We start from the raw sequence: 15,713 nt of genomic DNA, 5'->3' as shown, positions 1-15,713 counted from the left end.
GTCTTTGCTCCTGTGTGGATTTGCAAGCATTAATCTTGCTTTTTTATGTTTCTTTTGGAGTAATAGCTTCTTTCCTGCAGAGTACCCTTCTCGCCCATGTCGATACAGTACTTGTTTCGCTGTTGATAATGAAACTCTTATCAGCTTTGGCCTGCATCTTCTTTTTTTTTCAATCTGAACTTTTTTTTATCAAGCCAAAAAAATTCAAGGCCTTACAGAGAATACAAAAACATATAAACACTCAACGGATGAAACCAGGATTTGAGAGAAAAGAGACAGAGAAAATAATAACAACCCTTGTACCCCTTGTTGTCTCCCCCCATCCCCATCCCTGATCTCTCACCCTGGTGTTGCCAACCAGCTACCCCAGATTGCCTCAAATTTTTTGGTGGTTTTTACATTTAGATTGACCCTGTAATCCAACCTGATAATGTTATTCATGTAATTATTATATTTCCTCATAGTTGGAGGGTTGAGCCTGAGCCTCGTATCCACTGAAATAGAATATCTTTGTGTGCCTGGTACAAGAACCTTTGGATTCCCAGGCTAGTAGATTTAAAACAATCTGAGTGCGTCATCTGGTTCTGTCCGAGCTCGAAACGCATAGTTCTTAGCATACATACATACATTATTCGCATTTGTCCAATTTGAAAAAGAAATCTTTCCGAGAGCGTGGCTGCAGGAAGACTCTAATAAAAAAAACACATGCGATTTTCAGAGTTGTGCCTGCCAGCACAACCCTGCCAAGTTAGTAGTCTTAATACTACTCCATTTTTATATTATCTAACGGAGGGTACTACACCATAGGAACGCCCCTTTCTCCACTATTTTCTTGATATATGGGGACCTATCCTGAGCTCTAACTATACTGGACAGGAAGTGGCTTGCACTTTCCCCTCGCTCAAAATACTTTTGTTTGACAAAATAATGATTCTGATCAGCCATTAGTAGATTATACTCTGTTAATAGATTCTGAGACTCCTGGCAGTTCTGTTCTGTTACCTGAACCGGGGGGTGATATATGCACATGTTTCTGAGAGTCTCCAATTACCTCCGCCCCCCATTTATGTTTACTGTTTTGCTGCATATGTAACCCCAAAATATAGCTATTTAATCAAAGGTATCGCTAGGCTTAAAGCTCTGGGCCGATGCCCTAGATCTTTTTGTCCATGCACCGGATCAGTTTGACTCTTGTCCCGCTGCTTGGGCAGCTCATTGCACTCTCATTTCTATCTACATCCCCTCTGGATGCAGATAGAGGCGCGTACTGTAGTGGGGAATGGAGCTGTCAGCTCCATCCTTCACTACTAAAAACAGGAGACACAGTAATGTCAATACACCGCATCTCCTGCGTCCAGCATCTGACTAAAGTGCTGGGAACTGGAGACGTGGTGTGATGACCCCTGCAGGCTATATTCTACAGGGGGCTGGCAGGCTATATACTACAGGGGGCTGGAAGGCTATATACTTCCAAAAACATTGTTGGAAGGGCCCCCACCAGTTTGCGCCCCGGGGCCCCCACCACCCTTAATCTGGCCCTGATTGTTAGGCATGGATGGTCACATTGAAGGGGCAGTAATTGTGGGTGCCACAATGGGGACAATGTAGTATTTGTAAACCAGAATGAGAATATGTGTGTATATACACAGATCTGCCCTTTCCAAAAGCAGTTATCCTCAGGTGTGTAGGGAATAGCATTGCATAGGGCACACACAGTTGTCATTTAATGTCCATGAATTGGGATCGCCTTTTCTGGACACCATCTGAGAATTCGGGAAATATAGCTATCCTCTTGCCCCCAATGGTGAAGTCTTTGTGATCCCTGGATTGCCAGCGGATATTGTCCCTATCATGAAAGTGTAACATCTTCATTAGCACAGGTCTTGGAGCGCCTCCTGGAGGTAGTGCTCTGGTGGGCACCTTATGAGCACACTTGATTGCGAATAAAGGTGTAAGAACCTTGTTTTCAAATTTTTCACTGAGCCTCGCTTTATAACAATCCACTGGATATGCACCCTCTAGTCTCTTTGGTACCCACAGTAGGTGTAGGTTGTTCCTTTGCAGCCTGTATTCTATGTTCTCTGACTTAACCAGCATTGAAACATTATAAATCACTCTTTGCAAGTCCCATTTTACTGATGGTAGGTGATCCTCTAGCTCACTCACCCTGTCCTCTACTGCATGTATTCTGTCTTTGACTTTGTGGATAACATGGTGTGTAATGACACATCTTCCTTCAAGCCACCAAATTGGGTGTTCATGGTTAACACGGCTGAGCCACAGTATGAAATGGCAGTAAAAAGATCCTTTGGGGTCAGTTCTGCTGGGATCTCATGCAAGGCCCACAGGTATGAATGGCTGTGCCCTGCTGCTATCATCCTCATTTTGATCCTGTATGGTTTCTCCAGCAAGTGTGACAGGCTGGGGGTAATATGGCTCAGTTTGCAGGTGTCAGTAAAAAAAGGGAGGCAGAGGGATTCGCCTCTTGATCGGCACAAGAAAATTTTTCCATGGGCACTGGCACCTTATGCGCCCAGCTTCCCGCCGCGGCACCATGTTTTTTTTTACGGCAATAGGGGGGCCGCCAGACTTCCCATCCTTATTCTGCACCATTTTGCAGGTACCCATGTTCCGCCAGGATTCACCAGAATCTTTGACCTCCTGAGAGGATGTTCAGAGTGCTTGCCGTTGCTGAGGGCTGGGCAGGCAGGATGAATGCAGAGTACACTGCTGGAGCTTGACGAGGTGTGTCCGTTCGCATCACGAGGCCAAGACATGTCCCCTTCAGCCAGCATCTTCACAAATCTTTTGCTTTTATTCTTGGGTTGCACATTTTGAACCAAAGCATGTTCATCTTTGGGGCACATAAACCTTATCCTTTCTGAGTGGCATAATGGCTGGACATTCCCATCTTGTTTGTTATTGGGAATAATGGTTTGTACGCATAATTCACCTTCAGGTATCTGAAAATTGCACCCAAGGATGAACCAGACTTGTGCAAATACACAATTTTTTTCCTGATATCTTGGCTGATTTCTTTAGACTTTCCTTTGATGGAACACAAAGCAATGTGTTTTAGATGTGCCATATATATTGACAATCTCCATCAGTAACATAGAGATGAATGGAGTAGAACTGACATGCCTGACGTCTCCTCCATTAATCTTGGGGAGCAACGAGGGGTCTAACAGAGGTACCGGGAACCCCATCGGACCCCTCGTTCTCGTGATCTGTGGTGGTCTCATCACTGAGACACTAATCAGCAGGTAAGGCCCAATTCACATGACCTTTAATTGGAAAACCCCTTTAATTGGAAATTGAACAGAAAGCATATTTTTTCACATTTTTAGTAATTTGTCTCCTAATTTTATATAAAACAATGTTATATGTAGAGCCCTACTGAATTTGATGGCGCTATATAAATAAAGATTATTATTATATATATATATTTTTTTTATCATTCAGTTTATTAAACAGGAAAGAGATAACAAGTACAAATTACATTTTTACAGTGCGAGTGATACACATCAAACAGCCCCCGACACACGCTGGCGCATGGGTATAATACGTGGTTGACACATAACTGTGAAATGCAACAAGTTTAGCTAGATAAAGGATCTCGAAGCTGTGTAGCCCCTGGCAGAGGGTTGGCCCATGCCGGATCCGTTCTTCTCTGGAAAGTGAGCTAGCATCCTCCTTTCATCAGCCACATAGCATTATCAACTTGGTAATGTAGAGTGACAAAAACTACTGGAGTAAAAAATTGTTAAAGATCATATGCTGTCTTGTGCTTATAGTTAGATCATACATGCAATAAAAATTTGAATGAACAATAAAAAAAAAACTTTCGCAGAGTGGCAGAATCTCTGTAATGTAGAGGGGTATCTAAGAAGTGAGGGTGAGGATAAGTGTAGGAAAGTAGGGACCGAAGTTGAAGGGTCCACAGATTATTGCTGTTTCTCTCGGGCTCCTTTAACTTAGTGATTTCGACGAGGTGTTCACGCAAAAGAAACATATCCTGGGGAGTTTCTGAAGTACAGCCATGGCCCCCAGGTCTTAATGTGTTTCTCAGTGGTTTGGTGAGAGTCTGTTGTGAGTCCTTTCATCCTATGTAACATAGAAATTTCAGAGAGGAGATATGAACTAGATGGTACCTTACTGGATTTCCGTAAGTGTGGTATCAATGTTCTCGCTGCTATCAACACATAACCCAACAGTGATTGTCTGGTATTATGTATTGCAAGTTAAAACCTATTAATCAAAAGGGTAGCAGGTTCATTGTTTAGTTTAATGCCTGTTAAGGTACAAATGAGATTTAAGACAGTAGTTCAACAGGGTCACAACAGGGGGCACTGCCCCCAAATGTGAGTCATGCTTCCGAGAGCTTGTCGGCGTCTCCAGCATTCACTGGGGCATGAGGGGTAGTTCCTGTGAAGTTAAGCAGGGATCCAATACCAGTGTGAGAGGATTTTAAAGCTTGTTTCCTGAGCTTTGCGAGAAATTGAAAGTCTAAAGCATAGCTCAAAGGATTTAGACCACTCCTCCTCAGTAAATGTTTTCCAAAGCTCCAGTTTCCCCATTTTAACATATGGTAGCTCCGATATGTCCCATCTGTCCAAAAGTAAGTCATAGAGCGCTGAAATTGCATAGGGATTCGGGGACATTGATACGCCCATCTGTTCAAATGGGGTTAGTTGCATTTATTCCCACCTCCTTCTGGTGGAGCAAGTCTTACCCTCTATCATTTCATCCAAAGGCAAAAGTCACTGAGTGGTCGTGCAAAAGTCAGTGACTCACCCTGTGTGGGAATTCCAGATTATCCACTACTAAAGTAATTGGCCCATCAGCAGTGAATAGCCACAAGGCATTCCCAGCTTGTTTAAGTAGCTTCAGAATTTCGGAAGCCATGTAGGGCACTTTAGCTCAATGGTGGTCATGTTTTAGGTATGTAGGGGACCACGGAAGTGTGGTCAAGGGAATGGAGAGAGCACATTCTCTAGACTCACTCACAGCTTTCCCTGCTTAGTGTGGAACCAATCCAGGACTCCTGCTAGGACCGCTGCTGTGTAATATCCTTTGAAGTTGTGTAGCCCCAGTCCCCCTTAGACTTCTTGATGACACCAGACACGGTAGACAGAGGAACATTCAGGTCTTTGGAGATGGACTTGTAGCCGTGAGATTGCTCATGCTTCCTCACAATTATGATTCTCAAGTCCTCAAGTTTTTTGGTCTTCTTTCTTTTCTCCATGCTCAATGTGGTACACACAAGGACACAGGACAGCGGTTGAGTCAACTTTAATCCATTTCAACTGGCTGCAAGTGTGATTTAGTTATTGCCACCACCTGTTAGATACCACAGGTAAGTTACAGGTGCTGTCAATTACACAAATTAGAGAAGCATCACACGATTTATCAAATGGTTCTGATACTTTTGTCTACCCCCTTTTTTATGTTTGGTGTGGAATTATATCCAATTATACATATTATCATATATACTCATGTATAAGCCGAGTTTTTCAGCACAGAAAATGTGCTGAAAAACCCCACCTCAGCTTATACACGTGTAAATAAAAGAATCGGGTAGTTGGTGAGACTACCCAATGCTCCGTGCGGCTCCTCTTCTTTCTTCTCTCTTCTGTATTAGCCCGCATAGGTACGTCCATGCGCTCTGTCGGCCATTGCACACTATGATGCAGCGGTGTCGCCCCTGATTACGTCAGAGTGTGCGCCGGCCATCAGAACACATGGACGTGCCTCTCTCCCGGCTGTTACAGCAGAGAGAATACTGTCACAGAGATATAAACATTACACAGCACAGGCAATACGACAATAAAATTGATTGAACATGCTACTGTTGGTCGACTGTAAAAATAGTGGGGGAGAAGGGGAGTATCCTGTATGAGATAGTACATTGTAGGAGTAGTCATATAACTAACAACTCTGAGAAGCATTTGTGTTTTTCGGGGTCAATTTGTGCAGCTCTCGGGGTCAATCCTCCGAGGAAAAACTCCAATTGAAAAGACGTTTCAAACGGCGCATCTATGATGCATAATGAGCATTCACACGGCACTGGGAGGCTTAGTTTGTAGTATAAAAAATTCCAATTTATTTGTATACAGAAACAATTTATTAAAAAAAATGGTAAGAATAAAATAAATAAATGGATAAAAGGCGTTTTTGTAATAGAACTACGCGTTTCGCGCTAGGTCCGGCCGTTTCATCTGGTTCATAATTTTTAAAAAGATCCAAGTGCTATTCATAGTAACAGGTATATGATCGTCTCCAGAGGATATGAACACTTCCGGTTTTTGATACAAAGGGATTTATCAATATAAATGCCATTCAAAGAGTTGGTTATGAAAACAGAATATCGCAAACATATAATATACTTGGTTTAACATAATTGACATGATAATATTTGGAGTACTGACATCATATAGATCTCATCTTGTTGATGGCTGGCAAATTACGGAGATAGAACTACAAGTACAGCGGTAGCCGAAGGTGGTCTTTTCACTGTCGGCTGCTCTGTGCTAACTAGTGCTGCCTTACACTCTCTCAAGTGTATATGGGGTCATACAAAAAAATAACAAAAGAAGCACAGTGTAACAGTTGTAGAATCTAGTGACAGTGATATCGACCAATGTAGCCAAAGGAAGGCCTCTTACTGATAAACTACAAAATACCAAATAAATAAAAACAAGAGGAAAGGACAAGGCTTCAATGCAACAACATAAAAGGGAAAATCTTTATTTAGTAAACAACAATGGTAATGCATAAAATAGACTGAGAAGCATCTCAGAAAAGATACAAAAAAGCATGCCAAGGGATCCCTTGACAAAGACCTGCTGCGATTGAAACGCGCGTCGGGGTGCACGCCAGGTAATATCATGTCCTCCTCTTGGTCACACTAGCTTCCACTCATTTTGCACTATTTGTATGTGTTTATCCATGTTTATCATTTGGCGTCTGTGACCTCTGTCATTATTACAGTATACCTGCTAGCTATATAAGGGCTCTACCTCATTATTACTTTACACCCATTGCCGTTCATTACTGTTCATTACATGTTTGGGTCCCTTATATTGTACATTTTACATTTGTTTATGTATTTTAGGACATATTACCTGGCGTTCTTTTTTGTATCTTTTCTGAGATGCTTCTCAGTCTATTTTATGCATTCCCATTGTTGTTTACTAAATAAAGATTTTCCCTTTTATGTTGTTGCATTGAAGCCTTGTCCTTTCCTCTTGTTTTTATTTATTTGGTATTTTGTATATGGGGTCATTTGATTCACCTGCCTGGTTCCATGTAACTTTGTAATTCAGTGCTCCCCACCCTCCTTTGTGGGGGTAATGTCCCTCACTGTATGGGGGGTAGTGTTCCTCACTGTATGGGGGTAGTGTTCCTCTCTGTATGGGGGTAGTGTTCCTCACTGTATGGCGGTAGTGTTCATCACTGTATGGTGCTAGTGTTCCTCAGTGTATGGGGGTAGTGTTCCTCACTGTATGGCGGTAGTGTTCATCACTGTATGGTGCTAGTGTTCCTCAGTGTATGGGGGTAGTGTTCCTCACTATATGGGGGTATTGTTCCTCAGTGTATGGGTGTAGTGTTCCTCACTGTATGGTGGTAGGGTTCCTCAGTATATGGGGTTAGTGTTCCACACTGTATGGCAGTAGTGTTCCACAGTGTATAGGGGTAGTGTTCCTCACTATATGGGGGTAGTGTTCCTCACTGTATGGGGTTAGTGTTCCTCACTGTATGGGGGTAGTGGTCCTCACTGTATGGGGGTAGTGTTCCTCACTGTGTGGGGGTAGTGTTCATCACTGTGTGGGGGTAGTGTTCATCACTGTATGGCGGTAGTGTTCCTCACTGTATGACGCTAGTGTTCCTCACTGTATGGGGGTAGTGTTCCTCAGTGTATGGGGTAATGTTCCTCAGTGTATGGCGGTAGTGTTCCTCAGTGTATGGGGGTAGTGTTCCTCACTATATGGGGGTAGTGTTCCTCAGTGTATGGGTGTAGTGTTCCTCACTGTATGGTGGTAGTGTTCCTCAGTATATAGGGGTAGTGTTCCTCAGTATATGGGGGTAGTGTTCCTCACTGTATGGGGGTAGTGTTCCTCACTGTGTGGGGGTAGTGTTCCTCACTGTATGGCGGTAGTGTTCCTTACTGTTTGGCGGTAGTGTTCCTCACTGCATTTTCTCCTGCTTTGTGATATAATTGCTGATGTTGGTCTTTCTTTAGTGGTCTGTTTATTATCAGTATGATGGTATTTATCTTGTTGTACTGGTAATGTTCATCATACTGCATTATCATATGTCCCTTCTAAAGTGGTATTGTCAGTAATTTTAGGCTCAAAAGCCGGGTTGGCACTTTGCGATTATATCGTAGACTTTGGTTTGCAGTTTTGGCACTTGGTCTCTAAAAGGTTCGCCATCACTGCCCTAGCATCTTGAGACAACAAAGAAAAATTAATACAATTAAAGAAAAGTGATATGTGAGTAAATGTGGAAAATTTAAATGTCTGTGTTGCAAATCTATAAAAACGGGATCATCCTTCACTTGTACTAACACAAGAGAAGAATTCACTATAAAAAACTAAATGTCTTGTTACAGTAAATATGTAATCTATCTGATAAAATGTAATATATGTCATTTACAATATGTGGGCAGAACAGTGCAGACTTTGCGCAGTCGCTTAAATAAACATGGTGAAAATGTAAATAAAAAATTCCTCCTACAGGGGGTATCTAAGCACTGTGCTATATGCCACCCAAAAATGCAATTTCCTATCACCATCATGCCGATAGATCACTTCCCTGACACGGTGACCAATCATTTCCAGATGCTCTGTAAACGGGAAGTTTATTGGATGTTTAAACTAAATACACTCTCGCCCAGTGGCCTAAACAAAGTAAATGAGACCATCTTATGACACAAAAAAATCCTTTGCTCCTAAATGAGATACGAACATCAAAATTCATCCGAATAAGTTAGCTAAAGAAAATATACCGCTGTAAATCCATCTCTTAGAAAATATTTTTGGGAGTCCTCCGCCTTATCCTATTTCTTTTGGCCAAAAATCCTTTTCCATCATTGTATATGACTGCATTGAACATCTATGGTATCGCTTGCAAATAACACTGCAAACACAAATGCGCTCCTATAAATTTGGTCCCACTCGGCCTCCATAGTTTTAGTGCAAACATTAAGCCTTTTTGACTTTCAGCTACCCCTGTACTTGTAGTTCTATCTCCATAATTTGCCAGCCATCAACAAGATGAGATCTATATAATGTCAGTACTCCAAATATTATTATCATGTCAAATTATGTTAAACTAAGTATATTATATGTTTGTGATATTCTGTTTTCAGAATGGCATTTATATTGATAAATCACTTTGTATCAAAAAACGTAAGTGGTCATATCCTCTGGAGACGATCGTATATCTGTTACTAAAAGTAGCACTTGGATCTAAGCCACCCAGTGCCGTGTGAATGCTCACTATGCATCATAGATGCGCCGTTTGAAAAAACTGTTGGTCGACTGGTGTAGTGGAGCACAATATATATATATATATATATATATATATATATATATATATATATATTATATATATGACATACCATATATATACTCGAGTATAAGCCGCTGAAAATTCCCTACTCGGCTTACATAAACTGAGTACTCAACATTCGGACTGCCCAGGCATCTCCTCTTCTATCTCCATGTTCACGGTGGGTCCACAACAGCTCCTCTTCTTTCTTCAGGCCAGCGCTAGGTCCGCGACAGCTCCGTCGGCACAGCCCGGCCGCTGCAGGTTTTTCTAGTTTCTTGTGTTAAAATTAAGGGTCTCAGCTTCTACTCGGTTGGGCTTATACTCGAGTATATACGGTATATAAATAAAATGTACAACAGAGCTGCTGCAGGAAACCTGATATCCGGTACTAGGGTAAGTATCAGAGGAGAACAATACAATATGAAGAAGAAAAAATCAAGCTGATACCGCACTACTCGACTCCTTCTTCAGGTCGGATAGCACAATCTCTATATTTTTAACAAGAAATATAAAATGTAAAGAACATATAAAAAACATAAATATCATGAAATTAGAGGTGAATCTGGCAATTCATACAATAAAAACATGTCTAAAAGGATAAAAAGACAATAATGATAAAAATGATAAATGCTATAAATTATATCAATTTGTACATCAAATATTTTTTTAGGTCTCTCTAACAGTCGTGATGAATAAAATTTGATTCAGCAAAAGTATACAATGCAATGAAAATTCTTGATGAAATAAGTGAAATATATATACAGCAAACTCTATATAGAAATAAACGCACAGACTATTGTAAATAAGTATTTGAAATATATAAAATATGTTATAGACATATGTCTACCTTGTTCTCCCTTTGAATGGTTTGTCCCAGATAAGTGAGAAATTATTCTGAGGGGTGACTGAGCAGACCTAAGTGTTTTTAAGGAATATAAGGTGTGGATATTAATAACTGGTAAAATTATGAGATAAATCTGGAGCAGATTACCTTGAGATTTTTTGTCAATGGGCAGATTACCTTGAGATTTTCGGGGCTGGTACAAACCAATAAGAGATCTGTAAGAATGGTGGTAAGAGATCAGTGTTCTGGAAAAAAAAACACCTTTGGTGTTTAAGGATAGGAGTAGTGTTACATACATGTAGGAGATCGCGAGCCGGCGTGGACACTGTGTGTGGCATCCGTGCCGGCTTTGCGGGTTTATATGGCAAATTGGAGATGATGCTGCACGTGTGGACCACGCATGCGCATTAGATGCTGGTCTCTGTGTGGAAATCTCCGCTGGAACCAGGTAAGGTATGTGAGAGATTAGATCGCTAGAGTGTCAAAGAGGAACTATGCTAAACAGAATGGGGATTATGAATTTGACTGTTGAGTAAAGGATGGGAAAATTGGCATTAGTATTTATTATATATAGATGACCCATAGTCGTGACCGGTTATCTGTACTACATGGATATAAAATGAGGACCACAAATGAAGATCGATGTTATGAAGAGGACAACAAAAAAAATATATAGAGAGAGATCGATTGCCTAAAAGATACACAGTGGTTTTTGTGAGATACAATGTATTGAAAGAATATGTAAATAACTAAAAACATTGAATGGGCCAGGGGCGTTGCTAGGGTGGTAAAAGATCTGGGGCACGGGCCCCAATGCATGTGTATCGCACTTTCCGTAATACCCCCTCCTGTACAATAATCCTCTCATATTTGGTTGTGCCAATAACAACGTTACCGAGGGTATATACAGCTACAGAAACACAGGAGAAATCCCTACGTGTTACATACAGTGACTGCTGGTGACGTGTCCACTTCACTATTAGGCATCACCACTTCTACTTCCTGTGGAGTTCACCACACAGACATCTTATGTCCTTCATTGTCCCAATATCTTTGTTCTCTGAAGGTCGGTTCACATGCTGCAGTTAAAAATGCATCACAATCAGTTTTGAGGTGGTTTTAGGTGCAGTTTTGTTATTTTAACTTTTGTGGAACAGGTTTCTCTTCAAACTCAAATTCACCCGTTCAGATCAGGTCTTTCAACTGTTGAATTAACAAAACTGAACCTAAAATCACCTCAATGCTGATTGTATTATCAACGTGTGACTGCACCCTGACAGTGTTATCCTGCTGCTGCCCCTAATACTCTCCCAAATCACTGTAAGGCCGCGCTCACATGTTTGCATCTAAACAAATACAAGACACCTGGTACTCGTTATCCATCACATAACCATCACTAGAAACTCGTGTGTGAGCAAACCGAGGCCCCATGCTACTGCCACGTGTGAACACACCCCAAGAAATGTCCCCACAGCCCACCTGTAATGTCCCCCACACAGCCCCCCTGTAATGTCCCCATTAATGTCCACACAGACAGCCCCCCTGTAATGTCTCCCAGTAATGTCCCCACACACAGCCCCCCTGTAATGTTCCTCAGTAATGCCCCCACACACAGTTCCCCTGTAATGTTTCCAGTAATGTCCCCACACACAGCCCCCCTGTAATCTCCCCAAACAAAGCACCCATGTAATGTCACCACACACAGTCTCCCTGTAATGTCCCCCAGTAATGTCCCCACACATAGCACCCCTGTAATGTCCCCAAACAAAGCACCCCTGTAATGTCCCCACAGACTGTCCCCTGCAATGTCCCCAAACACATCCCCCTGTAATGTCCCCCACACATTGCACCTCTGTAATGTCCCCACACATACAGCCCTCCTGTAATGTCCCCACACACAGCCCCCCTGTAATGTCCCTCGCACACAGCCCCCTGTAATGTGCCCATACAGTTCTCCCTCTCACCTCACTCAGGCAGCTCTGTGCACTGCTTCCCCCTGCTGGTCATGTGATCGTGACATCATTACAGGTCCTGCAGAGGAAGCAGTGTACACTCTCATCATGATCTATGTCCATTGGACGCAGATCGTGATAAGATAGAGGAGGATGCCTGGGCAACGGGACAAATGTCTTGCTGACCCAGGGAGATCCGGGGCACCGGCCAAAAGATCTTTTGACCTAACAATGCCCCTGACTGTGGCTACCTATCTACTGGGAGGCATGTGCATATTGTAGGGCTCTTACAGAATAACATTTTAAAATATGTGGAGTTCATGGCTCTCTCAGCCAAAAAGGTTCCTGACCCCTGGTGTAACAAAACAGCAAAAGTTGACATGGTTGCAGGCACCAGTGACCTTTGGTCATGAAGGGGTTGTAGATGGAAACTAAAGAAACATCATAATATATTGCACAAATGATAACATACCCTATGTCAGTGGTGGCAAACCTATGGCACGGGTGCCAGAGGTGGCACTCAGAGCCATCTCTATGGGCACCCACGCCATCACCCCACCGCAGAAATCACCAGACAGGACTCAAGGCCTCTTGCAGTCCAAGGCCCAGGACCCTAGAAGGAAGCTACAATGATAACCAAAACTTTTTCTCCTTATAGGTGTCCTCAGGTGCCAATACAATTTAAACATGTGACAGAGCAGGGAGTAATAATTTACAGTTTAAATTGTCGCATCGGCACTTTTGTGAGTTTTGGAAGTAGTTTGGGCCCTCTGCATCTCAAAGGTTTGCCATCACTGCCCTATGTGATAACATTGATTTATGCAAAACGAAAAGCGAAAGAATCCATCTTAAACATATTTATAAACTTTAGAAGTAAAACCAGAATAGTAGAACCATACTTAGATTCTGGTTCTACTTCTAGACTCTACTTCTAAAAACCACCACATGGACGTGTCATTTTTATGCACACTTCTTCATAAACATGAATAGACTTCTTCCCAACTGACAAATACCTTCTATATCCCACTCTACTATATATTCAATATCTTGGTCAGACCATGCTCCTGTAACAATAACAATAAAACTAACTAATTTGTCATCAAAGTAACATATTGGTACAGAAAAGATGGCTATAAAATAAATACTTGTTTCTTCCCATATAAACTATATTCTATAAATGATCAACTTGATGAAAACATGGGGGATGCCAGTCTTAACAACCTTGATAAAATTAAAGGAAACCTGTTACCGGAAATTAACTTAAAGCTTTATTCCCACGAAGGCAAGATTCTTAAATGTAATCTGGATATCAAAATAACGCTTTCTCTAATTCACTGTTATTAACAAAAATACAGCATTTCACAGTTATAATTCCAACTTGTCTCTATCAGTCCTGGTGTACACAATTTCAGTTGCTCTGTGATCTCACCCTAAATCAGAAGTCCCTGCACACATTTTGAAATTTAACATTGACCAGCCTAAGGAGTGATAAGAGCTAAAACAGCTGTTAAACTTAGTTAAATTAAAGTAAAGGGTTAAAAATTGTGTAAAATATTCTTAGATCTTCTCTCTATTGTTCTATGTATTGTTAAATGTAATTTGATACAAATAACTATACTTGGTGTCAAAGTGATTATTCCCGAAATATGTCACACAGGGCACCAGAAGGACTCGATGATACTTATAAAAAGTCTCCTTTATTGGCATCATCCATGTTGCAGAATCCAGGATACAAGATACTTGCACAGGTTATCAGTCACGTGTCCATGTCAGTGTTTCATTGAGAATATGTTCTGGTGGTGGCCGGGAGGTTTCCATCTTTTCCCTTAGCTCTTCATATGTCGTTATACACCTGTTGTGTCTTCTCCGTGTGTCTAAGATGTGAGAGCACAAGAGTTTCAGTAGTGAGAGAAGTCCAGCTGTCCTAGCTGTCGATGTAACAGCCTCTCGGTACCAGCTGCCATGACACTGTCTGTCTGTCATATATAGTCATAGTAGAGGTGTGTCTTGTAGTGTTGGACGTTCTGTGTCCCTATATATGGTCTTCATATATATTTAGGCTTGATGCAATGTACAGTAGCTCATCCCTTACTCCAACATAGATTGTATATGTCAGCAAGGTGTATGTATATCTATCACTTTAACTCGTCATGGTCTAATGCAAGTGAATATTGTGATATATACTTTTTAACAAATTGTAGAGTGAAGGGTTAAACATTATTTTGTAAACCTCACTTAAGGGACAATCTACCACCAGGAAGAAAGATTGAAAACCCAGCACACTTACATACTGGTGTGTGCCACCTCTGACAGGATCTGCTCTTATTTTTTGCTACATAAAAGGCTTTTAATATTGTGCAAATGAGGATGAGTCTTATTGCATAATTTTTAAATCCCCTTTCCTTGGAAATCAGGGCATAAGAAGCATTAAGGGGTTTGCCCATGAAAGAACATGATCAAAATTCAATCCCCTAATGATGTTTACACAATAAAGATCATTTTAACCCCTTACAATTTTACTCAGTTTTATTGCTGTTTTAGCTCCTATCACTTCCTAGGCTTGTCAGTGTAAAATTATATTGTGGTGGCGGGGACTCTCTCTAAGCAGACAGACAGATTGGGGAACATTTACTAATCAACATGCGCCGGTTTTCTTTTGGACTTTGCACGTTCTCTTGCTGTTTGTTCAGAAACATGCACTACAATGAATAGCTGAAAAGCACTCTTCATATATACATGTATAATATAAATTTTTTGTTTTTTTTTTGTTTCTGCACAGAGGTGGTCATCCTTACTTGACAGGCCTTGCAGTGGCAGGAGGTGCATACTATTTAGGACTTGAAGGAGCAATCATTGGACCCATTCTTCTCTGTATACTTGTTGTTGCATCAAATATTTACAGTGCAATGCTTGTAAGCCCAACCTATACCGTTCAGACTCCATCAACAATGCCATTGCCATTACAGATTAACCGGTAAGCAAAACATATTAATGCCTAAAATATGCTGCTTTTCCATGTTAAACGCTTTTGATTATCCTATGTGATTAGCTGAAGCTGTGGAGTTTTATTAAGTGCCGAGTCATATGTTTTTATTAGAGATGAGCGAACATACTCGTCCGAGCTTGATGCTCGTTCGAGCATTAGCGTACTCGAAACTGCTCGTTGCTCAGACGAGTATTTCGCCAGCTCGAGAAAATGGCAACTCCCGCCATTGTGATTTTTGGCGGCCAGAAACAGAGCCAATCACAAGCCAGGAGACTCTGCACTCCACCCAGCATGACGTGGTACCCTTACACGTCGATAGCAGTGGTTGGCTGGCCTGATCAGGTGACCCTGGAAGAGACTAGCCCCTGCC

General features: G+C 41.6%; 1 protein-coding gene across 10 annotated transcripts in view; it reads left to right on the top strand.

Annotated features, from left to right (window-relative positions):
- The window catches only part of TMEM245 (transmembrane protein 245), a 757,127-nt gene that overhangs the window by 658,003 nt on the left and 83,411 nt on the right, over nt 1-15,713 (top strand). For 8 of the 10 annotated variants that reach the window (XR_011855834.1, XR_011855837.1, XR_011855832.1 and 5 more), the window contains one exon: nt 15,137-15,331. The exons of 1 other annotated variant lie outside the window; for it this stretch is intronic. Coding sequence is in view for 2 of the 9 variants with exons in the window: in XM_072152981.1 (XP_072009082.1) it covers nt 15,137-15,331 (195 nt within the window). In the remaining 7 variants the exon portion in view is untranslated. Of the gene's footprint in view, nt 1-15,136; nt 15,332-15,713 lie in introns of those variants that run through there. One more of the 10 variants, XM_072152984.1, reaches the window with a different exon arrangement.

The sequence above is a fragment of the Engystomops pustulosus genome, chromosome 5, assembly GCF_040894005.1.
Source record: "Engystomops pustulosus chromosome 5, aEngPut4.maternal, whole genome shotgun sequence".
Taxonomy (NCBI): Eukaryota; Metazoa; Chordata; class Amphibia; order Anura; family Leptodactylidae; genus Engystomops; species Engystomops pustulosus.
Note: the sequence above shows the minus strand (reverse complement) of the source record. Positions and strands in the feature narration are given on the sequence as shown.